Here is a 25,952-nt window from a genome sequence, read left to right on the forward strand (position 1 = left end):
AATGCAGAGACTGCTTGCTACACGTGTCTTTTCCATTCTGAAACTGAAACCCTAATGGGAAACCAGGCTCTCCAAAAGCCTCACAAAGCAGCTAAAAAGTATATTTCAGCACTTTTACACCAGACCTTGCAGGAATTAACATTATCCCAAATCTTTGTTCATCTTTCAAATGCAAAAGGCTGAATGCAGACAGCCACATTTTAAAATCAAAACACAAAAAAAGCAAAGGTGTGCACAGTAATGAAAGGAAAATGAATTCTTTAAAATTCTATGAACAACTTGGCAGGTGGTTGCTGCATTTTACATAAGAGCCATGTCATTTTCCACTTAGTAGGCAAAAGAATGAATCCTAGAATCACAGACTATCTAAGGCTGGAAGGGACCCATAACGATCATCAAGTCCAATTCCCTGCTCCTCACAAAACTGCCTAAAACTAGACCATATGACTAAGAGCTTCAGCTAGATGCTCCTTAAATCTGACAGATCTGATGCTGTGACCACTTCCCTGGGGAGCCTGTTCCTGTGGCTGACCATCTTCTCAGTGAAGAACCTGTTCCTAATGTCCAAGCTGAACTTCCCCCGACGTAGCTTCATTTCATTTACTTTCATTCCATTGTGTCCTGTCACTGGTGACCAGAGAGACGACCAGGATTGTCCCATCCCAGGTGGAGAATGTGGCACTTTCCCTTGCTAAATTTTATGTGATAGATGACTGTTCAGCTCCCCAGGCTATCCAGATCTCTCTGTAAGGTCTCCCTGCCCTTGAGGGTGCCCACAGCTCCTCCTCATCAGCAAACTTCCTTAAGGTACATTTGATTCCAGTGCCCAGATAGTTTATGAAGACATTAAAGAGCATTGGCCTTAAAACTGAATCATGGGGAACTCTACTGGTGACTGACTGCCAGGCTGATGTAACTCCATTTGCTATAACCCCGTGAGTCCCACCTGACAGCCCTTTGCTCACTCCATGTCCTATGAACTTGTCTGGATGTCTGCTGGACAGTGTATCCAGAAGGACACTGTGAGAGGAAGAACCTAAAGCTTTGATAAAATTAAAAAAAAAAAAAAAAAAAAGGGCTTCCTTTGGTCAACAAGGTGGATGACCTTGTCATAAAAGGAAGTTGGTTAAGCAGCACTTTCCCCATGTGAACCCATGTTATGAACAATGACTGCCTCGTGTCTCAATGCTTTCAGTAAATCAGATACATCTGCAAGTTTAAGGTATATTTTCACCTCAACTGAAATTACTAAAAATTCCAAGTTATGACAACTTCTAAGATCTAAAAATTGCCAAGCTATTAAAATATTTTTAATTAGATAGACATATTCAAGTATTCCAGGTTTGCTGTTAAATAAAGTGTAGAATAGAACTGGGTGATATTACCTTTGACAGCAGCAGTATTTTCTGAGAAGCTACTGTTCACACTGCAGCTTAAACTCCTTCTTTTTCATCACCACCTGTGCTGGTTTTGGCTGGGGTACAGTTAATTTTCTTCACAGTAACTGGTGTGGGGCTGGTATGGGATTTGTGCTGGAAACAGTGCTGATAACACAGAGTTTTTTGTTGGCTTTTTTTTAGCTGCTAAGCAGTGCTTGCACAGCAGTAAGACTCTGCTCCTCACCCCACCCCACCAGCAAGGAGGCTGTGGGTGCACAAGAAGTTGGGAGGGGACACAGCCAGGACAGCTGACCCCAGCTGACCCAAGGGATCTCCCAGACCATATAGTGTCCTGCTTAGTATGTAGAGCTCAGGGAAGAAGAAGGAAGGCAGGAATATTCAGAGTGATGGCCTTTGTCTTCCCCGGTCACTGTTACCTATGATGGAGCCTCACTGTTCCACGGAGGGCTGAAGACTTGCCTGCCCATGGGAAGTGGTGAATGATTCCTTGTTTTGCTTTGCTTGAGTACTCAGACTGTGCTTTCCCTATTAAACTGTCTTTATCTCAACCCATGAGTTTTCTCTCTTTTACACTTCCCATTCTCTCCACCATCCCACGGGGAGCAAGCAGCTGCGTGGGACTTAGCTGATCATTGGGGCTAAACCCCAACACAACCTCACATGAAGTTGTAGACTAACAGGGGGAAAAAAGAAAGGAAAAAAAAAAAGAAGAAAAAACAGCTTGGTTTCTTCCTAACTAAAAATACCCCAAACCTTGAAACACAGTGATAAGTTCCATTTTTATACTTCAACACAGTGACTAACAAATAAACTTCGACATATAATAGATTCTTTGCCCTAATGCTAATTTTAAATGCAAAGCATGTTTTTAAAAACATTATTCTTTAAGCCTCCAGCACAATTAACGTAGCCTTATATAACCATGTAACAAATTTTTACAGTTTTAACTCATTTCCAGATTTCAAACCACATCCGATTTCACATAATCCTAAATTAAATATTACACCAGCTAATAAGTAGTTTTTGAGGTTTTAACATAATGCAAAACACATGGAAATTGAAATTCTTAATCAGTGGACCATTCATTATGTGATGAGAAGCAGTAAAACCATTTCCTTATTTCCCATTTCCCTGCCAAAACTAGCACCAAAGCTAACACCAAATCTATTTTTTCCCAGAGAATAACAACTAAATTAATAATGGGGGAAAAAATTAATCCACATAAGTTCCATTTTATTTCACTTATCGTAAAATGGGGAACTTAAAACCGCCCTACAAAAAAAAAGGATTTTTCTCAACAGGTTTTGGACTTTTGGACGTGTTTGACATAGCAGAATGATAAAGTTTGCTTTTCACTGTACATGAATATATGAAAATATACTGTATATGTATATATGAAAATAGGCAATTCTGCTATGGACTTGTGGTTCTTCTATCCTTAAAAATTCTCAATGAATTCAGAAAGTGCTTGAATTACATTAAGGAAAAAAAAAAAGATAGGGATCTTCAAGTAATAATTTATTTCAAAATTAATTTGAAAGCTGTGATGCCACTACTCTCCAACTACTGAAAATATCTTTTGATGTTCAGTCAGATCTGAGTTTCTATTGTTATAAGTGGCAAAAACATGGAAATAATCTTCCAAGCTTTCTTTAAGCAGCACAGATGAGAGAAAAAAAAGTGACACTGCTCATTCTTCCTTCTTTAGAGATCATCCTACTATAGGTCACTCTCTTGCAACTGTCAAGCTTTTTGCAGTTCCTTCACTTGTTTTATAAGAGCTTGAATTAAATTCATCTTAGAAAAATCCAGCACAGTTCCACAAAAGCCTTTAAGTGCACACGCCTCACTTAAATCACCTGAAGACCATATATTTCCCTGTAGGTATTGCTGACCAGCAATTTTCTGGAAGGCTGGGAAAACAGAGCACCAGTATATGAGTTTATGTCAATGCCACTCTGTTCTGCCAGAGAAATACTCAAGGTTTACTTTTAAAAAAGACAATTGGAGTGCTCAGAATTGGAAATATGATAAATAAAACCAGATGATTGATGTGAAACAAAAAAATAAATAAAAATTGTTAAGATACATCTATCACAACTTAAACTACGAAAGGCCACCTCAAATATTAAATGTCTGAGCTCTTACCAAAATTTCTAGCACGGCTGGGACTTGGATTGTCAGTGTCACGCTGACCTGGAAAGAACTGCTAGTAAATAGAATCAGCTATTTACCTATTTACCTATTACTCCCCTCCCATTGCTCTTTTTCCTGTTTCCCATTTCAGTGTTGATGGTGAGTGAGAAACAGCTGAAGGGGCAACTGCTTGTGATGCACTGCAGACTTGTCTTGTTAACACCGCATTTGCTCCCAGGGTCCTTATGTAAGGGAGTACAGGGGGTCAAGAAATGGTACAAGAAAACATCTGTACCATCCATCCTTCCCTACCCTTCCTCCTCTCCAGCTCCATTGCTTCCACTTGGGACACCTGAGGACTGCTGAATGATGGCTGCTGCTTCTGTTTGACACAGGCTGAACACATTTGGGCTTGACATGGGCCATCTCTCAGCATCATTTCTTTGTCCTGTCACTGACTGTCCAAGCTCTTTGGTTCAGTTACCTCTTCAGGCTGTTCTTCACTGCAGATGTAACTTGGTGGGGATTTCTTTTTTCCCCCTTCAGTTCTTCTTCATAATTTACTCATGTTTTTCATCTGGTAGGTCACATCAGGAAAACCAAGTACTTTTCTGGAAAAGTCAATCTGTTTGTAAGGGTGAGGACAACACAACTGACTGTTTCTGTGCCAATAGCCTGTCAAGTTCTTCCCTCCCCTGCAGGCCACACAAACCCCATGCCTCAGTGGACAGACAAGTTCTCCTACAGTCAACCAGAAGGTAATCTGGATTCCTACAGCCCAAACAATACCCCCCCCACACACAGGAAGCTGGTTTCCAAATAGAACACGGTCAAGCAGGCAGTCTTGAGTTCAGCTTGATGGTGTAGGTGCTCACACTCAAGTGCCAACCATCAGGTGTATACACAAGACCTAGTAATTTCCTGCTTCTCAGCATCTTTGTGCCAGAAATAATGATATCCCCACCCCCACTCCTAGACAATGATTATGAATAATTATAGCAGGTTTAGCAGCGAGTCGGTTCAGATCCAACTGCTGGCCACGCTCTTGGATAGTCAGTATGAAAGGTTTACAGCAACAGAGGTCTCACCAAATTTTAGCATTGTATAAACTGTTTGATCATGTAAGGACACTCTAAAAAAAGGATGTTAAACCAATCCAATTTCTCCACGGAGAGCAACTCCCAGTTGCAGTGTTATGATCTATGACTTGACAGCACTTCATCATCTTGTGCAGGGTTTTTCTTTTTTTTTTAATACAGTAGCATAGTTTTATCTTTAACAATAGACTTAAGTAAAATTAAGTCATTCATTTTCTTAAATGGTGCTGCATCATCAGCACCCTATAATTATTTTAGTGTATGAATGCAATAGTTGAGAATAAAAGTCTTAAATTTATGCAATCTTACAGCACCTTTGGCATAAATCATATGCTCCCAGACATTTTGCATGATAATTTGGCCTGTAAAAAGCCTGCCAGCTCTTGAAAAGTCAGTAATACAGTCTTGTATTATAGACTACCCAGCAGAAGATTTGCTACATTTAATATACTCCTATCAGCCAGCACGATGCATTTAGATTAAATATAAATTATCAGAATAATAAAGTAAGTTCCAATTAAGTCCAAATTGCCAGCCAACCAGAGCAAGAAGATCTTACCTTAAAACAGCTCGTGCTTGTAGTTCTTATTACTGTGTCATTCTTGCATATAATTGCCCACCTGCTACAGGAGAGTGTACAAGTACAACACGTTCCCCTCTACATACAGCTGACTAACCAGGCTTGTCTACTGAGAGCAGAAAACCCAAAGATCCTGAAATTCCCGAGGTGCCGTTCGTAAGAAGACCATGACTCGCCAAGCTCGGGGCTTCCATCAGCTACAGGCATCCCACCCTTTCAATGCAGAAAGTTCCACTCTCAAGAGCTGAGGAATGTGGTAAAGCTTCCATCCAGCTCAGGCACTCAGCTGTGGGGAACTCTTCACATGCTCAGAGCACAGATAATGCACACTTCCTACACTCGTGCTCCAACCACACTCCTGACTCAAGCAGGAACGCTTCCACACTGCAGCTAAAAGCTGGAGCAACAGAACTCTCTCAAACCAAAGCATTGTTTAACCTTGTTTAATCCATTTTGTCCTCGTCCCAGCACAGTGCTGTAGAAGGTCCTCACCAGTTTGCTGACTGACTCCCATGGCAACCCTTAGAAGGACTGAAAAGTCACAAAAAGACAGCACATATTCAAGATAATGGCCCTGATGAGTGTGAACTACCTAGCACTTCTCGGATGCTCTATCAAGTTTTTGAAACTGGATAACAAATAGATGATTCGGGGTTTTTTGAGAGAAAGTTTCAAAAGAACTCTTCAGAAAAACACAGAAACCCCACCTCCCAAGTGCAACGAGGATTGGCAGTGGTCCAAACAGAGAATACTGACTAACTTTTGAAATCTGTCTGCTTTAAAGTCCTGAAATTCACACTTAAGGTTAATTTGTAAAACTCTCAATTATCCACAATCTTCTCACAAAATCTTTTAATATAAAAAAAGGGAAATACATTGAAGTCTTTGTTTTAGAAGTGCAGAAGTTCAAAAATGTTGGCCTAAACATAGCTCTATTGATAGAGTTCATTAGTGCATCTATTTTGAATCAAAAGGAACTACAAAGTGTAGTTTTGGGGATGAGACAAAAGACTAGAAATGAGACTAAATAAATTTGTCCAATTGTCTTGAAGGGGAAGAAAACTTTAAATTCAACTTTATACTCAGCAACAGCTTTGCAACTTTTTCCTAGTTAAACTGGACTCCTTGTTCTTGATACAATAAATATAATTTTTGATACTGGCATTTGTGGTTGAAAACTTTAGAACTGGGGGGGGAGGTGGGGGCGAAAGGCTTTTGGGTGAGATTCAATCACTAAACCTTAACAGAACCAGTGACTCATGCAGGAAACAAAGGAAGAAACTAGTGTTACAATAATCCTACTTTAAGATTAAAACCTAGAAATAAAAATCTCCCTTAATATATGCAAGGATAAAGTGATACTATGTACCTCTAAAACAAGGTAGGAAAAGCACATTTCAACATACGCTTCTTTACCCAAATGGCACTGATCCATCATCATACCCTCAGCTGGTTATTCTTGGAGATATACTAACACTCAAAATAAAGAAGGCACTAAAGTTCCTGAGAGTGACAGGAAACCCAGCAGAGTAAGAAATTTTAGACAGAGTTATTTACAGATATTTTCCTGTGAGAAAAGAATGGTAAGAATGTAGCTTGAACATTAACAAATCCAGTAAAACATCAGTCTGCCTGGCAGAGTCAGCAGATTTGGAGGGAGATTCAGTGGGGCTGGAAATTCAAACTTTAGCTTGTAATCAGAAAAATCCTACTTTAGAAATTTGAACCAGCAGCTAGAAACATGTAATATAATATAGAGGTCTCCTAAAATGGTACCCAGCTAGAGGGACTTTTATACTATGTGAAGCCTGTGATTGTTTAGCTAAAAAAATAAAAAAGTCAATGATATTGAAGCTCTTTATTATTCTGCAGGGACCTATTTGTGAGTGAGTGACATGGACAAAATCTGCAAATCTACATTTCCTTCCTTTTCTTTCCTTGGGAAAGGTGCTGCAGATCCTGTGTGCAATTCCTCCATTAGGATGCTGACAGAGCAGAAGTTTATCTGGAGTAAGTTTCCAACTGAAATAGACTATTCTATTCTAAAGATACACTCGTGGAAAATAAATTAGATCAACTGAATTTTAAAATAACGTCATTCAAAATGTTTATTCAGATTGTTTAGGAAGCAATTCTGCAGAATGTCTAGGTAACAGTTTAAATGAATCAGTTATTAGTTACTAATGTTTCACTCTAGTAGGAAGGCAGTTGCAGTGTGGGGTTCTACAGGAAATCCAGCCCATAATCCTGCAAATAGCCAAGAATTTCTTCGACAGCTTTAGAAATGAGAAGCTTGGTACAACACAGGAAGCCCAGAATTAACTGCTTCCCTCTTGTTTTAGCACAGCAGAGCCATGCAAGACCTGTTTCATGTTATTCTCCCAAGACACCTTCACATGCCTCAGGAACATCACTGTGTAGCCCTAATTTTCTGGAGCACCAGCAATTTTTCAGAGAACACTAATAAATACAGCACACCATACAGCAACTGCTATGTGGTTCAGCCAAGGAGCAGCTCACATGTAAGTCAGTTTAGGCTTCTGGGAGAAAAAAAATTATTTATTAAACAAGCAAATAAATAATGAAGATGAAGGAAGAGATTTGGGGATTATTAGGGAATACTTATTTGGCAAGAGAAAGCAGAGAGGACTTGATGAGACTTGTAAGAGATAAGTCCATTAAAAACATTGTTAGCAGAATGAACCAATTAAGTCCACATCCCCAAAGTAAGTTGGCAATCAGTTTTAAACACCTGTTTTCAGACCAAGGCTTGCAGAGTTTAAACACGTTGTTTAAAGTGATTTCCCCAGAACCTCTAGGTCAAGAAACACAAGGTAAAAATGCACTTTCAGGACTGCTTACTGTGAGCATTAGCCATAGCAGATGCGATTTTCAACCAGCAGCATTCAACACCAGGTGGAGGAGAGCTGGGCATTCTGTCCTGCATGGAGCATATCAAAGCCACGTGGCCAACAAGTCGCAGACTGCTGAAGAGAGCAGGTCCCTCCTGACTAGTAAAAGTAAGAAACAGAAAGGTCCATCCAAGATAGTCATGAATCTCTATATATTTACAAAAAAATCACATTTCCTGTAACTCAAAATGTGCTGAGCATTACTTATGAACTGGGAGATAACACCTGCAGCCCCTCAGGGCTTCCTAGAGTCTCATAAGGATTTCCAGCTAGGATCTCCTTGACTTACAGGATCTAAAGTAAGCACCAAAAGTAGTCATTTGAAGCATTTATTTCAGACTTTTTATTAACAGGCACTCTGTAGTGTAGGACATCCTTCCTGAATAATTAAAACATAGAAAGGTCACACACAGTCCTCATCAGCACAGAAATCCAAGAGCCCTGTGGCGGAGGAAAACTTTTTTAAACTTTACACAATGGAGTTATACTGCATCCAGCTAACACTCTTTCTCCCTAGGTCACCTGGCAAGATCCTGCTTTCACTCTGAGCTACCAAAGTAAATGAGAGTTTTGTGAAGGTGTATTTGCCACTGCCATTGTCTCCCCTTGACAAATTTGCTGATGATACAAAATCAAGAAGATTGGCTGATACACCAGATGGTTATACCACCATTCACAGGGACCTTGACAGGCTGGAGATATGGGCTCACAGGAACCTCATGAAAAGTGACAAAAGGAAATGTGAAGTCTTGCACCTGAAGAGGAATAACACTATGCACCAGGATAGGCTGGGGGCAGAGAGACTGGAAAGTGTCCTGTGCCCATGCATTATACAGAGAACTAACACTGCAAAAGGAGTTGCATCCACTGTCTCTTTACAAAGGATTTAATGAAACAAACATGACAGAAAAAAGAAAAATACCTGGAAATGTCAAAAGTGTTGTGCAAATGCCCTTGGCATTTTTTGAGAGGGAAGAATAGAAGACGACAAGTCCAGACAGAAGTATTTTGCTTTAAACTGCCTTAGACTGCACAAAATAAGGTTGTATTTGCACAACAGAATTCACAATATGCATCCAATGTAGAAATGAGGCAATATATAATGGCATGGTGCTTTCAGTACAAACAGAAGCTTTGCATCAGTGAGCACAGATGTTCCATGACTTCATTCTGTACATCCAAGGTCACATGGTTTATTTTGGCACATAGATACACACATGTGGACTACATGTGCAGGTACAAACCAATTTGGACTTGAAGGTCTATTCTGTTCCCTGGAATAAGTTTCTCCTCCCAGTGGTCCAGTAAGTTAAATCTACAGGCATTGTAGCCTGAGGAGAGTAAGGACCTCTCTTAAAGAGAACCAGAGGGTAGCAAAGAAACACTGTAATTAACATCTATTTTAGGCCAGTTTGTGGGAGGAAGATAGAACCAAGCTAAGAGTAACTCAGAACTCCAAGCTGACCCCCAAGTCCAAATTAGGATGCCCTGCCAAACCTGCAGGACTCCATCAGAGACTCTAATTATGGAGGACTGTAAGGAAAGAGCAAGGGCACTACCAGGGTTTTTTTGGGAAAGCCAGAGTAAGTGCAGAATCAGTATCAGGCAGAAATGAAGACAGTGAGCAGAAAGAAATTCACAAAAGCCATTGATTCAAAGTGCACACAAACCTAAAAATCAGCTGGAAAAAAACCCCAACAGATATACAGATAAAGTATATTAGAATGAGCAGTGGTTTCATACCTGAAATAGCTTTTTAGGATAAGCCATCTAATATGATACAACTGTGACAGTCAGTGAGTGACATGGCACTAAAACTGCCAAAAGGAATAAATATGCTGGCATCCAGTGTTAAATCAAATGCTGATAAGGCTAACTACAGGGCAAAGGCATCTGAAAAGCAGAACGTGAGAACAAAAAGGCGCAACCACTTTCTGCCAGCAAGTCTGCAAACCTCATCCTTCAATATTTATGCATCTTATGTGTGCCTCTTACCAAGGAATTGACCCTTGCTGCAATCAAATGTGTAAGAACTGCTATGGCTGCAGATCATCTGACAATAATACACATGCAAAGCATGTGACATCCCCCTTAGCATATGTTGTTTACTTAGGTTATTTGTTCCTCTGCACAAAAAATTCAAATGCACCGGGAGTATGGTAGAAGAAAGATTTTTTTTTTTTTCTGAAATGGGGGAAACAGAGAATGAACACAAATGACATTCCCCTTAGCACAGAAGGGGATGTGCTGCAAATGAGAAACGTGGTATTTGAAGACAATGATGAAATTCTAACAGCTGCAGCAGATTGGAGAGTGGAAGGGGGAAAAAGGAAAGAGAGAAAGCAGATAGAGTTGAGGGGGAAACTGGAGGACTGGGGCCAAACTAACAGCTGGGTAAAAACAGCCTAAGAAAGAGGTATTTTTGGAGTTCCCACATCCTTTTCATCCCTCTTGTATTTTAGCAGTTACAGCAAAAAAAGTAGTAGCGCATAAATAAACTACTCAGAATTGTTATCATCAGCCCTGTCAGGTCATCATTCATCATGAATCTTTTTTATATAAGCACATAAATAAGCTGATGATAAACACTACAGAAAATACCTTAACAGAAAAATAAATGCAAAGATGACCAGAAAGCCAAGCATCCATCACTGTCATGTCCTACACAAAGGGGTTTTGCAGCTACCTAATAGTTTAAAATTCTTGAATAAGAGTCATTAAAAAAAAGATAAATGAGGGGGAAAAAATATTTTTTTCCACTCTGTGTGGGAATGATTGGTATCCAAAGGTTGGTGAGCCTACTTATTCACCTTTCTGTAGATGGTGATGATTTTGGAGTGGGACTACAGGTCTTAAAGTCCATGCATGTGTGGTGTCACAGTGGGTGTGTAATTGCTAGGAACTATAAAGCCACACTAGCCAGCAGCTACTTGCTGGCTAAGCAGGTAGTTAAACTAAGCGGCTTGGCAGACAGGTATGCATGTGTCTCTGGGAGTCAGGCAACTAGTGGAACTTGATTCTGGAGAGATTAGGGTGGTTCTGGCCAACTTTTGGAGACACTCAAGTCTGGAAGTCACCTGGAAGACCTGCTCGTGGATGGACTCTGCATCCAGGGCTAACAACGGGAGGATCCACAGTGCAGGGGGTGCAGGAGTAGGGGGCTGTCTGTGCTACTTTGTGAGTGACAGGGTCTATACCAAAAACAGGACTGCAGCCTTGGGGACTCATACATTCAGGTCATCGAGAAATCCCAGGCAAATGGCAATTTTCTCTTTTTCTGCCTCATGAAAACAAAAGCAAAAAACCAGCTCTTACCTTGACAAGGAGACAATTTAAATGCACGTCACCTACAAATTCCAGCATGTTCCTATTATGTCAGTTTGACGAGTTATTTAAGTATGAACAGAGGAAACCATCATCTACTGATGGGAGGGTAGGAATGGGTAGAAGATGGAGGAGTTAACTCCATGGCAACTTCTATACAAACAAGTGTGCAATACTAGGTAGCATCAGTGAAATGACCTCCATTCCTTAGATGCACCTTAGAACACGTATCCAGTGTTGGCAACTTCAGTTTGGCTGTATATTCTGAAATTGCAGGGTTTGTTTTTTTTTTTTTAATTCCAGTTTGTACGGGAAGGGTGTAGCAGGGTGGGAAGTGAGTGGAGATTCTGATTCTGGTCTCCAGGGCTGTGAAAAATAAGCTTGAAAGACTGAGTTTTAATGAGAAATTAAACAAAGGCAAAATAGCTTTGAAATCAAAAAGGATGAGTGGCAGAGAGAAAGGACAAAGCTTTACTGTGCTCCCTATCCTCTTATTTCCCATCTCTGTTTCCCCCATTTCAGAAAAAAAAAATCTTTCTTCCACCATACTCCTGGTGCATTTGAATTTTTTGTGTAGAGGAACAAATAACCTAACTAAACAACATATATAAAATAAACTAACACCTTTGAAGGCATTCCTCACATGGCTCAAAAGCAAAACAGAGACTGGCTTGGGTTTTTTCCCCCATCCCTTATTTCCACATTATACTTTTTATAATGAGCTTTGGAGTGAACAGAGAAAGAGCAAAGAAAGCAAGCTTATAGGAGACCATCCTTAAACACATTACTGTAATTATTTTGTGATTGTACATTTACTTTCTATTGAGTTGATTCCTCTCATGCATGCTTATAAGCTAAGAAGAACAGGCTGCAACTGGAGTTGCAGCAGCCACATTTGTTCTTTGTTCTGAAGGGAGCAGGATTAGAATAATGCATGCATGTTTTTCACCGCCACTCCTTTTTTTTTTATTACATTTAATTACATTTTCAGACTGCCCTGTCCTATATATATATACTTATGCTACATGAACAGACACAACATCTCTTTGTGTTGCCCTGCATCTTGGGCACTTGCAAGCTCCTGATCAAACAATGAGCTGGCGGGAAAGGGAGCTGATCTTAACTCACTAAAGAAAGAGTTCAGTGAGACATGAAGATGCACAGTGGGATTTTTTTCCCAATCTAAGGTTATCAAAACAAGGCTCCAAAGAAGCCACTGTCTCACCCAACACAGTTTTTTTCAGTGCTTGTTTGTGTTTTTGTGGGGCAATTTTTGTTTCCATCTTATTAATGCAAATTGTATACCGAAATGCTTTATGTCATTAGTTAGCAGGAGACAAAAGCAGGAGGCACAGGCGGAGGGTCCCTCTCAGCTGAGCCTGGATATGAGCGGGAAACTCGCTGGAATGAACAGACACAGATTTCAGCAGAGCAGAGGCAGCAGCTGTTGCACTGACAGTAATTAGATTGAATACCTGAGGAAGGGAAAGGATAGAGCTATGAAAGAACACGATGCCAAGGGACACACTCATTTCTGAATCAGCAGGTTATTGCAAGTTTTAAAGGTGGGGGAAATAGAGTAATTCCTGCAAGAATAACAGCATCTAACTTGTAGAGATAAAAACTTGTTCGAAAGCTTTTAAACAAGTAGTAGTGATGATGTATTATGTGAAACAAAAGCAGAAATGTTGAAGTTACTATCTTTTACTCTTTTTTTCATGCCAACACCCTTTTTCTGCACACGGGATACACAAAGTTATATCGGACAAATACAATCCCTAGTAAACTGGCTGCACGAAAGGAACTTCATTTTGTCAAGCTGAATATGTCTCACAAGCAGCATCCCATCTAGCAGATGGAAATACTGAAGCAGAGGCTGACAAAACTACTATACCATCATCACCAAGCAATTTCAAGGACTAGGAACAGACTTTCCCACTCCCCCTGATTGTAACCTTTTGTATTAACTGCTGTTGCCTTAGACAGCCAACACACTCCTCCTGGTAAAATGCTCTCTGAAGACTGCTGACTATTTCTCTCCCTCTTCCTCCACTCCCAGTTCCTGAAGTTTCCTGATGTAACAGACACTTCTCAAGACAACCAAGCAAGACCCAGTTGACCACCACCTGGAAGGCAATCAGAAGCTCCCTCTAGCAAATGAATATGAATCAGAACATGAATCCCCCTCCTGTTCTGCAGCAGGATAGGAATGCACAGCTGTTACTACATCTCATTTCAGAGAGGCATCAGAAACTTGACATTCATGACCACCCCAAGCACATTCTGAAACTCAGCCCTGCTCAGGTCTTCACTGGCAAGCGGCCAGGCCTTGGTGGTTGAGACCACTGTGCATGAAATGTATCAGATGGCATATTGCCTTTTGTCATTTCTGGGAACTGGATTAAGCATGAGTACTGCTGCGACGCTTCATCTTGCTCCCACTGCCCTCCTACCTCAAATGGAGATGGAGCATTAGTCTGTAGTCTTACAGAGATGCAGCCAGCCAACAGATAAAACACATCCTAGCCTGCACTGTAGCTCTCTGATGCAAGCGACACTGAGTTATGGAATATGTAACGACATTCCACAGCAGGCATATAAATGTAGTGCAGCATGTTCACTGAAAAGAAACACCCTAAACTATAATTCCTTGCTGCCTCATCTTTCAAATGAAAGAGGTGTTGTTTAGCACTTACACGTTAGTAAAAGTCTTGAGAGAAGCTGCAATAGCCCAGGTTATTAAAAACAAGACTATAAAAAACTCAGGAAGACAAGAGTAGCAGAGTGAATAGCAAACAAGTTTTTAATTAGAAGTTATTCCTTCAAATGAAGGTTTGTGGTTTAACAGGTCAAGTCAAAAACCATGGCATATTGGCTGCAGGAGATTTTTGGCTTCTTATTTGCAACAGGGACTTCACAGGTACCTACATCAGGTCACTTAGAGCTACCGATGCTTTGTGATCCCACATCTAGACAGGGAATGGTAATAAACACCCTTCTTTATGACACATTTCAGTTGTACACACCAGCAAAGCTTCTGTCCTTCCTGCATCTATTAATTAAAGCTCAGGTAGTCTACAGGAAAGAGTGAGAAAAGAAAGAAGAAAAAGGGGGGCCAAAGGGGAAAGAAAGGCTTCGGTGGTTTTTTCATTCTTAGCTGTTTGACCACCACATTTACATAGGCCTTTTGGTTTTTATTTTCAAGAGTGTTTTGGCAGTTCTCTGTTCCAGCTGTAGTGAGCCAGAAGCTGATGCAGCATCTTTGTTGCGGACAAACAGCAGGAAGTTTTGAGCCAATAAAAACAGCACTGTCCATGTACACTGCGTGTTGGAGAATCAGCCACACAGCAACGATGGAAATGAGCCCTGTGGCCAGAGGCAGGATTTACATAAGGAAGAGAAACACTACAGTTTCAATCAAAAGCTCAACAGTTTCCCCAGCTGAATGCTGGAGACTATTCTAACAAAAGACTTTTTCCATTTCTGCAGCTATCCCTTAAGTTATTTCATTTCAACTGAGCCTGAGGTCAGTTCTGGTTACAGTTCAAAAGAAAATTAATTTATTACGTGTATCTTGAAGACCCCAGGGTCAACAATTTAATTCTTTTTTGTTTTGCTTCGTTTTTAAAGGATGAAAGTCTCGCAGAGGTGCAGGGGTATCTCCTGAAGCACTGCATTTTGACACAGGACTGGAATGCTGGACTGTAGCTGACACACATGAAAGCAACTGAGTGTACCAAGCCACACCATGTCACACAGTCTGAAGCTGCAGTCTCTATTATTGCCTCAAGGATCTCCACTTAGAGCTGCATTCTGCAGCACAGATCCAGCCTCACACGTATCAACAGTTTCCACGCCACAGCCTTTGCCTGCAATGCCCTTTAACAATGCTTACAGAAAGAAATCCAAGAAGCTGAAAGCAAGGCTAGAGCTCTAATGAGCACTAGCGACTGCATGGGCAGAACACACCGACCACTACTTAGCACTACTTAGCACTACACTACAAAGCACTACTTAGGCAAGTACTGCCATCAATAGGCCAATGAAGACTTGGGGTCATTTGTCTGCACCTCGGTTTTGCCAATGTAGACATGCTGTCTGCCTCAATCCCACACTTAAATTGGCACAGATTGGAAATTTATACTGTGTCATCACATCAGCAAAATTCAACTTGCCACTGTGTATCTTTCCACTTAAAGAACTGATTTAAACTGCAGCTCCAACAGGAAACTTACTGATATACCTCTACAAATAAAAAGGCTTATAGTATAATAAATAAGCTGCAATACTGAGCTCCTGTATGGTTATTACTGCATATCCACAGTGCACTTACAGCATTATGCTTTTTTTTCCCCCAACTCTTACAGTTCCAATTTGTTTTCCATGATACTGAATGGCTCCTATTCCCGAGTTTGCTTTTTGCAAAGCAGCTCCCGAAGCGTAATTCACTTGGTTGACACAGTTACACTGAAGTAGCTTACTGACATTCCAACAAATTACTTGCCAGTCTGCACAAGCCTCCTGTTTTTCATGTTTACCTGTGGAAACATCAAGTTGTTTTACCACAAAGAAATTCCTTTTTTTACAATCTCATCTCTCCTGAGAAGTTCCGACTTTGAATTTTCTCTCAGGCTGCCTTACACACAGTTGAACCATTAGCACCCCCCATCTCCTTTTGTCATCTACACAACCTTGAGTGTTACTTATCTGCTTTACAGTTACTGTATCTACCCCATGAACTTTAAAAATGTGAACTTTGAACATCCAAGAAAGTTAAATGGTCAAGAATGGCAAGACTGCAATCTAATTGTGAAGAAAATCCAAGTAAACTACTATTAGTTTCGTGTAACATCTGTAATAAGATCTGGGCCATCCACAGAAAATCTTGCTAACACTCAACCACTTTTTTTCCCCGACCCAGACATGACAGCATTAAGAAGCTTAGTTAAAGGCTTTCAATTTGATACTAAAAGAGCTGATGTTCAGTCAGTGCAGAGCCACTCTAAATAAAACCACTGGCAAAACAAACCAGCACTGGGTACAACAGCTGGCCATCAGCAGAGCCAGTGAGCAAAAATCGAACCTTTCCAGCAGAAGTGAGGACTTTTCATGTCACTGTTAAAAGGGTTAAACACATCCCCAGGCATTCTGCTTTTCCTATATATCTGATGGGAGTTTAGAAGTATCAGCTCACTGGTCCACCTTCAAATACACCCGGTTGTTCATGGGGCAACTTTATTTGTTTTATATTAATAACAGTAATTGCTATTAATACTGTATAGGCAGAAGTGAAGCAGCAACTCCTACACGACCTGCTGGCTGCTTAAATTAATTTTTCCTGAGGTCTCTTCTTCCCACAAACTGGTCCTGGTTCTTGTGTTTGCTTTCAAACCCAACTGAGCTTGTATTCTGTGACTGAGAGGCGCTTTTATCTGCTGAGCACTTCCTCCACTCTTCTGTTACACCTGAAAGCCTGCAAGCTTTCACAGCCTTCGTATCTTAGACAAGCTACTACAGCCCTAACTATTGACAAACAAACCCTTTTCTTGCATACTGCATTATGATGCAATTAGAAAGGGCCCTGATAAATCAACAGATAGGAAATCAAAGGACAAAAATTAATTTATGTGCTCGCTCCAGAAAATGTCAAGACACTGATCAAATATCAGTAGTAAAGGCAGGCATCTTCTTATCATTTGGGAAGCTCACAAAACACAGTGGCTGCACGTTTAACATTTCTCATGCAGATGTCTGTGTTACTGCTGGCCCTGAGGAGCACATTAGCCACAGTCACTAAATGCAGGGCTTTAAAATAGGGAATGCATTCATCTTAAATCTCTAATAAAGGAAAACAACAGAATTTTCCCCAATCTGCTTTCCCCCACTTTTCATCCAGAAAGTCAAGACTTCCACAAAGCTGTTGTGCTTTATCTTAAAAGTTTACCTTCTCTCTGTAATTGTTTTCAAGCTCTCAGGGCTTGCCTAGCTGGGTACAAGAATTCTCAATGAGCTATCTACCTGATTTGAAGCACACAGCTTCTGGATTCTCTCCTAATTTTGGGGTGGTAGAGGGTTTAAATCTATACAAATCAGGGTGCCACAGTTCTGCATATGTACACAGTTAAAGATTCCCAGCAGCCAGGGGAGAGGAAAGAAGAGGGACAAAGCAAGGTATGCTTTGGGTTCAGCTTACATCTGCTCAAGGTGAATAATGGAGATATCACTGGAAAGCAGAGAAAAAAGTGTATGCACTGAATCAGCTATTCCTCTGCATGCTTTTTAATCTTGATAATCAGGCACACAAAAATTTTTGTAAAATCCCACTTAGATAATCAGTCTCTTTCTCATCAAAAGTAAAAATTGTCCTGCTGCCAGAACATGCCTTTTCGTTAAGACAGAAGTTTAGTTTTCAGTAAATTTATCTATGAATAGAGAGTAACTATTTGGGATTTGAGGCATTTCTATACTGTCAGTCTTCATGACTGCACTGAAATACCATAATTTCTCTTCAAGGCTCAGCTCATGCAGTCCTGCAGTGGCACAGGTTGATATGTTTTTTCAAGTGTTTCAGAATCCAGACATTATTGTTTCAAAGCCCTCTCTGTGAGCTCAAACTTCAACAGAAAATAACCCCCAGTGACCACACCAGAGAAACAAAAAGAAACACTAATTTTAAGTTGTTCAATCACATCAGGGAGGGATGACTTATGCTTTAAAAAATAAGTAGCAGAGAGTATTAAAAAATCCATTTTCATCTGCCAAGCAAAGACATGTTTTATCCTAGAAAATCTATTCTCTAGATGATACCTTAAAGAGCAATATAAAGTGAGTCTGAACTGTTGTCCAGACAAAACCTATTTCCTGACCAACCCTTCCAACCTACATCTCAAATACATACAGCCTCATACCACAGTCAGGGAACACACTGATGAGACACTATGTCCCAGGGCATTAGAATTACTGTGGCTGGAAGCTGCACTGGATTTCTTAATGAGCTGAAATCAGACTGTTAACAAATTACAGCTGAAGCTGTGGATGCTCTATTATGCTCTGACAGCCAGTGCACTCTCCCAGTAGGGACTATAACAAAATGTGGGAACTGGGTGGAAATTTCTTCTATTAGCTCCAGGATCTCTGCTCTGTACCTGCCTCCAAATAGACTATGAAGCTGCAGACTACTGGAATTATAGATACCACCAATCACTGCTACTTGTCTTGACCCAGTAAAAAGCCAGACAGAGGTCTAAGGAAGAAACAAACAAAAGATAAGAGAAGCTGAGAGTCAGATTATTCCCAGCAATGTGCAATTTAGGTAAAGCCTTTGAGTTCCTGGCAAACTGCCCATGAGAATGCTGCTTAAACCAAATTGAATACCTCTAACCTATGTATGTTTACAGAAAGACAGCAGTTATAGAGCACTGCAGGAATAAATGAATGGGACTAAAAAAATTAAACAAGAGAAGAAGAAGCCAGGACCAGACTTAATTTTACAAGTACTGTGAGTTTTCCTAGCTATGGCTGAGTTATCCATGACCCTGAAGACAGTTTGAATACTTAAGTATTTACTGATTGTTGAGTCAATCATTCATTCAGCCTAATTTCTGGTTAAAATAAATTTAAAAATCAGAAATTTTTAAATGGTGAAAATTAATCTGCTTTGATTTCTTTTTGATAGCCTCAGACATACAGACTAATAACAGATTATATAGATTTGATTAAATGTCCATCAGTCTGGCATGTCCCACATCCTAATGTTTATGTAGGTTGTCAGTTTTACAGAAAGGGAGGGGAAAAAACCCATACAAAACAGCATCTGTTCTACTTATAAAAGTTAACTGTACATATAAAAAGCGAATTTTTTTCTTTTGTGTTTTGTTTTTTTCTACTCTCATTTCTTTTTTTCCCTTCCTATTAAATGGCCACACTGCTAAGAGGTTCAGAGAATCTGTGAGCTGTATGCAAAGACAGAAAGAAAAAAAAATATGTACAGCTTGTGAGAGACTCTGTCTAGATCTCAGAACAGTTTAGTTTTAATAGCTTCTACATGAACACTGTAGGGTGTTAATCCAATCTTTGGTGTGTTAGGTTTTTCAGGATTTTAGTAAAGCTTTGGATACCATCCCTCACAGCATCTTCCTGCACAAGCTGTCCCCGCTGTCGTATGAGCAGGTTCACACTGTGCCGGGGGAAGAAGGGCAGAGCTCAAAGGGGTGTAGTGAATGGGGCTACACTTGGCTGGTGACTGGAGACCAGTGGGGTTTTGCAGGGTTCAGTTCCAGGGACAGTTCTGTGCAATGTGTTTATCAGTGATCTGGATGCAGGAGCTGAACACACCATCAGCAAGTTTGCTGTCGATGCTAAACCAGAAGGCGCTGTTGATTCTCTGGAGGGACAAGAGGCCTTGAGGAGGAATCTGCATAGAGCACTGGGCAATCATCCCTGGCATGAAATTTCTCAGGAACAAATGCCGGATCCTGCACCTGGCATGGAGTAACTGCAGGCACAAGCACAAACTGGGAGAAGAGCGTCTGGAGAGCGCCCGCCCTGCAGGGAGGGCCCTGGGGGTGCTGGTGGGCAGCAGCTCAGTGAGAGTCAGCAGGGTGTGCCCGGGCAGCCCAGAGGGCCAAAGCTGTGTCCTGGGGGCATCAAACACGGCAGCACAGCCGGCCAGAAGGGGGGATCATCCGCTGTGCTCAGCGTTGGTGCGGCCTCACCCGGGGTGCTGGCAGCAGTTCTGGGCCCTGCAGTGTAAGAGGGATGGGAAGGAGGAGAAATGCATCCAGAGGAGGGCAACAAAACTGGGAATGGTTCAAAGCTGTACAAGGGAAGGCTCAGACTTTACATTAGGAAGCACATCTTTACTGAGAGGGTGGTCAGACACTGCAACCCCCAGGCTCCCTGGGTAAGTGATCAATGCCCCATCCCTGTCTGCTTAAGAAGCATTTGGGAAATTCCCTTAATAACATGCTTTAACTTCGGGCCAGCCCTGAAGTTATCAGGCAGTTGGGCTAGGTCACAGGTTTAGGTCCCTTCAACTGAAATATTCTATTCTATTCTGTTTCTTTTCTAACTTTTGTCTTTGAAGTTTCTTCCAAGACTCCTGAAATCCTACGTCCCTGTGCAGTTATAATTAATACAGCGTAAAGCTGTACTATCCCCATTTTAGATCCTTGCCACACCATTAGCTAGAACTCCTTATAAGCTGTTAGCTCCAGAGTAATTTTCAGATCAACCAGTTCTGTAAGAATGCTATTAGAACAATATATTGGGTACTTAAGCAAAACCAAAGTAAGAATTTGTCAGGAACATGTGTCAACTAGAGGCTATAGCGAACAGAACTATTTTTCATTTTCATCTCATTGTACTGCACTGCCTGTCATTGCTGGCCCCAGTCACATCTTGCCACAGTGATGCATGAACTTGTCACTTCAAAATTGGACTGCTGCGACCTACATGGAGTGATGCCGCGCAGGCCCTGCAGCTGGCACAGAAGGCCAGGGCTCATTTATGAGGTGACACAGTGCCACTTGAGCACACTGGGCTCATGTTTCAATGGCCTGTACTTGTAAGTTTAAAAATTCAAGGTTCAGATTTTAATAATTACAGCCAAACTACATGAGAGAGAATTATCCAAGAAACTGAGCCCTGCTGACAACTGCTGCTGTAACAACTTGGCCTTGGAGATAAACTAAACTACCAAAGAGGAGAGTCTCAAAGACAGGTTCTAGATTTGATTTGTTCACGTCCACTGAGAGTCCAGCACAGTTCAAATTCATTTGGACACACAGGGACATGCTTTTTCATTCTTCCCAAACTCTAGCAAAAGGAGGTGTTGGAGATAAGGTGTGACTGACTTATAAACAGTCCTTTTATCTGCATTTCATTTTCAGCTGCAGGAACTATACCACAAAATATGCTCTTACAGGCTTTCAATAAACACATTGCTGTTAATAACAAAACCAACCAACCAACCAAAAAAAAAAAAAAAACTCCAAAAAACCAAAAACCAACAAATGAAAAATGCCTATCAAGCACAGCTTTTTTCAACAAATCCCTCTACCATGCAGATATTCTGGACATCTCACTTGACCACTGAAGTAACTGAGAACACAGGATTTCATTTAATAGGTTCTCTCTGGCAACCATCATTTGTGTTCCTTTTTCTTGGAAATGTGTTTTGCAAAGTCTTGCCAATTTTACTTCCACTTAAGGATCTTCAAATCCATTTTGAACCAATACACTCACCAGAACTTCATTGATGCCACGATGATTTGTTGCCTTTTGTTTTATACCCCTGTTATACCTTTTTACAACTTCTGTATTCTTAGTGCTTTTTGCCTGCATTCTTGGACTTGTTTGTCAAGCTAAGAGACTAAACATCTTAGGAGCTTCGTAGTCAGGGATCAGTGTGCCCCAGACCCCAAGGTCCTCTCCAGAACAATTTGTAAACTAAGATAGAACCATCCAGGGGAAGGTTCCTTGGGGAGGGGGGCTCAATTCAAGCCTCTCATTGGGGAACTTTGATAGATATGCTAATTAGTAAGACCTATAATGTTATACCAGATCTTTGGGGGGGGTGCATTGTGGTGTGCATTTGAGTGCATTCAACCTGGATGTGTGCACCTAAGGATCCTTAAAATAAATACCAAGGTAAAATCCCTTTTTCCCTTCTAACCAAGTTTGACTCTTGATTTTAAGACCAGGAAAAGGCATCATCATGAAATCACCAGAGGAATTGTTAGGACATAAATCACACACTACCTATTCCTATCATATATGTGTCTCTTGGTTTATACATAAAAACATAGGTGGCCTCTTTCAACACAAAATATAATTTACATATCCAGAAAAAACCAAAGAGGTGCCACTGACAATCCTTTCTGTTCCTCTAAAAACATGCACTTTATGTGTATTGTCAGAATTCAACTGATAAATCTTCAAATGTTTCTACACTCAAACCTTCTAGTACCATCTTTTTAGGAACCACTGAAAACAATTTCCATTATTAAAAAAACTGAATTTAAAACTATCGCAGATATTTCTTGAAGTCTAAGGTACCTCCTACAACTAAGAACACATGCAAGTTATGAATAAATACATTTCAAGCAGATTTAGCTTCAAACAGAAGGAAGAAGCTGTAAGATTACTTTAGGAACACAGTTGCATAGTGCAGATGTGCTGATCCACAGAACCTTATGTCACTGAGAAGCAGGTAGTATCGGAGTGACTTAGATACCAGTATTCCTACTGAAGATTTCCCATGATGAGCTCATCTGGGAGAAGTTCATGAACTGTGACTCATGTCAGAAATAAATCTTCTTGCAAACACATTTCTTCTTAGGGTCTTTTTTTTGTTGTTTTTATTTTAATAGGGTTTACAATCACTGTTTATGACCCAGAATAAAAACTGCTATGACAGCATTGGTTATGGGAAGCTGTAACTAATCACAAGTCAAAGCTGATCAGAAATAAAACGCTTGTAGTTTTGTCTCATTCTTAAAGAATGACCTTATTGTGCAACAAATAAACTTCTTGTGCACTGTTCCCTCTGCCCTGCAAAATCCCCTTTAAAAATGAAACATAATATTATGTCACTTGGCAATGTATCAGGACTTATGGCCTATAAAGGGACAGCTAAAGGCCATACCAGATGCTTCTTCGTCAGAAAACTAAGAGAAACTGGAGCAAGACAGAAGAGGCTTTTGTTATTGCTAATGCTTCCATGTTTGTTCCACCCTGAGGAAGGAAGAGACCATTACATTAGTGCCTCACAGACTTAACTAACTTACAAGGAGAATTTAAGCTATTTAGACCACCAGCCAAACCAGTGCAGTGATGCTGCTGCAGACAGCAGTCCAATTAATTTCATACCGAAAGAAGCACAGGCAAAAAAGCAGTACCTACTGGCTGCTGCAGCTCTTCCACTGGGAGAGTATTTCTCAACTGGTCTTCCACAGACAGTGGGATTATGCAGGAAAGTACTTCTATTTTCCTCCTGTGACTTCCTCACACACAGCAACACCACACTGCATAATAGAGGAAAAATCAGTCCAGTCCTCATCCCACCCAGACAGACGGCAGTGGAGTACAGGAAGATACCCAACATCTTCCTCACACTGCACAGAGAAGAGATTTGAGGTGGAAGAGAACAAGACTTATGTTCTTACCACAGGATTTTTCCACCACCTTGATTTGTTTCACTCTGTCTACAGTGTGCTGATCAGCACAGCTCAGACAAGATCAAAATGAAAGCTGATGGTATAGGAGAGGTAAATGGTAATGAATGGTAGCATAATTTCATGTCCAAAAAATCAAAGCTTTCTATTTTTGTAAAAGGACTGTTTCCTTTAAATTCTCACACACTCGAGAAAGCTGTAATGGACTAGCAAAATCTAAACTTCTGTAAGAAATTTTCTCCTGAGAGCATAAAGTAACTGCTGCCAGGACATTGCATAACCAGGCATAAAATGAAGCAAGCTTCTGAAAAAGGCTAGTCTTCCAATCGCTCATATCTTAAATAGGAAAGCAGAAAGGGGAAAATACCAAAGCAAAGCTTCATTATCTACTAGGATCTTTAAATATGAAACCTTAATATTAAAATACAGAGAGTGCCTACTACAAAGCGATTTCTTTTACAAGAGCCACATCCGAAGAAGGATGGCCTACTAAGCAGTCAAGCTCAAATGGAATCTGCTCTCAAATGTCATCAGAAGAGCAGTGTCCTTCCAGCAGGTCTATTCCCTAACATGCAGCCACAGTTTCATCTATTAAATATAATGATAAAAATAGCCAGTGAAGGTTTATCACTCCTTTTTGTCCTATGAAGGCAATGCAGCTCAGAGAGAGGGAGCAGACATTTACCCTTGACTGTAAACAAACCATCAAAACAATTTACAGCTGGTTTAATTTCTGCACACCTCCAAACAGTGAGATTGCACAGTGATAGTTTGGGGCATAACCACACACAACCCCACAACTAAGCCTCACAGGGAGGAAATTTAGCCCTTGGCAACTTCTCTTCAGTTTTGTTTGTAAGTGAAGCCTACTTATAATCTCTCAATTTGCAGGACTGGCAGCTAGGGACAAAATAAAAATGCTAGAATTTGGCTCCTTCTTGTAACCCAGAACCAGTAACAGAAAGAAGAATGTTCTACTACTGCATTTTTTTTAATCCCTTCTACGGAAATCCAGCTTTTACTACAGTAGTTGTCTGGCACTGTCCAAAAGCCAAGCAACCTGGCACTTTGCAGAACTCCGAACAAGAAAACTAAGCAAGCATCAATCATTTTCAAAATCTGCCCTATCAGTCAGCACAGGCTGGTGAGAATGTTTATGTTCTGTCCAAAATTGCCAAAGAACTGTCAGAGATAACAGATATACTCTGCAACATAAGAAAGTAATCATGGCAGAAACCAAGCAAAGTCACAAAACCTGCAGCACTTTCAGGATATCACAACAAAAAGAGATAAAGCCATTCTGTTCCCAGTGGCTCCAGCTCAGGCCTTTTGCTCCTCAAGCCTTGGAGAAGCGCAATCCACAGCTTGGCATCAAAGTCAGCATCACAAGCCAAACCACACAGTCCACTGTCTGAAATTAATCTTTTTTTTGTCCTCAAAATAATAAATTATACCATTTTTAAATCTTATTGCTTGAGCCTATTGCTTTATTATTTTAATTCTTCTCTCCACCTCTGAAGCTAAAGAAAAGCTTTTGACAAAATCAGACAAGATTTCCTTGTAACTACACAGTTCCAGATGCTTAGCTTGAAAGAGGAAACACTATGTCCTTATAGTCACTACAAAGTTGCAAAGGTGCAAAATTTCCTTAAGAGAGGCACAGGTTGATTTTCAAATCACATCATCTGTGGATAGGGAAAAAAATATCTGATCCTAAGTCAGAAAAATCAGCTTTAATCTCTTACACAATTCATAAGAGACAGAGTTCCTTTCTTAAAAGCTTAGTGATACTCTTTTATTACCATTCAAAGTTTTAGTGCAAATAGACATTTGATCACTCAGCTGCTGAAAAATATTGTTCAACACTTGCAGTAACTGTAATAGATTCAAAACAGGAAGAGATGAAATTAAACTCAAAAAGATACATAATCAACCAACTCAAAAGACAGAGTGTATTCTTACTTTAGAGCCAGAACAGATTAATATGACATTTCTGACAATATACCCTTAAAACAACTTACATGGTTCACCATGTATTTCACCATACTTTCTTAACAAAAATAAGTTATATTTCCAATTTCAGGTTTAAGTCAAGAACTTCTTTGGCAATTTTCACATGAGCTGTGAAAATAGTAATTTTTAACTGCTTTGACCTTTCCTTTCTAAAGTCTTCATATTGGATTGTTTCCTGATTGCTGAGAGGATAGAATAACATTGGAGGGAGAGAAGTTGCCATTTTGAAGCTCTGCTACCAAAAAAAAAAAAAAAAAGATGGCTTTAAAACAAAGCAGAGAATAAGAAAATATCAACTCAAGTGTTTTGGAAGT

General features: G+C 40.4%; 1 protein-coding gene across 3 annotated transcripts in view; it reads right to left on the reverse strand.

Annotated features, from left to right (window-relative positions):
* Nucleotides 1-25,952, reverse strand: part of TSPAN9 (tetraspanin 9) — a 171,276-nt gene that overhangs the window by 122,107 nt on the left and 23,217 nt on the right. The window contains exon 3 of one of the 3 annotated variants that reach the window (XM_032098881.1): nt 8,076-8,224. The exons of the other annotated variants lie outside the window; for them this stretch is intronic. Within the exon in view, the coding sequence (XP_031954772.1) occupies nt 8,076-8,160 (85 nt within the window). The 5' untranslated portion in view covers nt 8,161-8,224. The remainder of the gene's footprint in view (nt 1-8,075; nt 8,225-25,952) is intronic. 3 annotated transcript variants of the gene reach the window in all.

This window comes from Corvus moneduloides, chromosome 2 (assembly GCF_009650955.1).
Source record: "Corvus moneduloides isolate bCorMon1 chromosome 2, bCorMon1.pri, whole genome shotgun sequence".
NCBI lineage: Eukaryota > Metazoa > Chordata > Aves > Passeriformes > Corvidae > Corvus > Corvus moneduloides.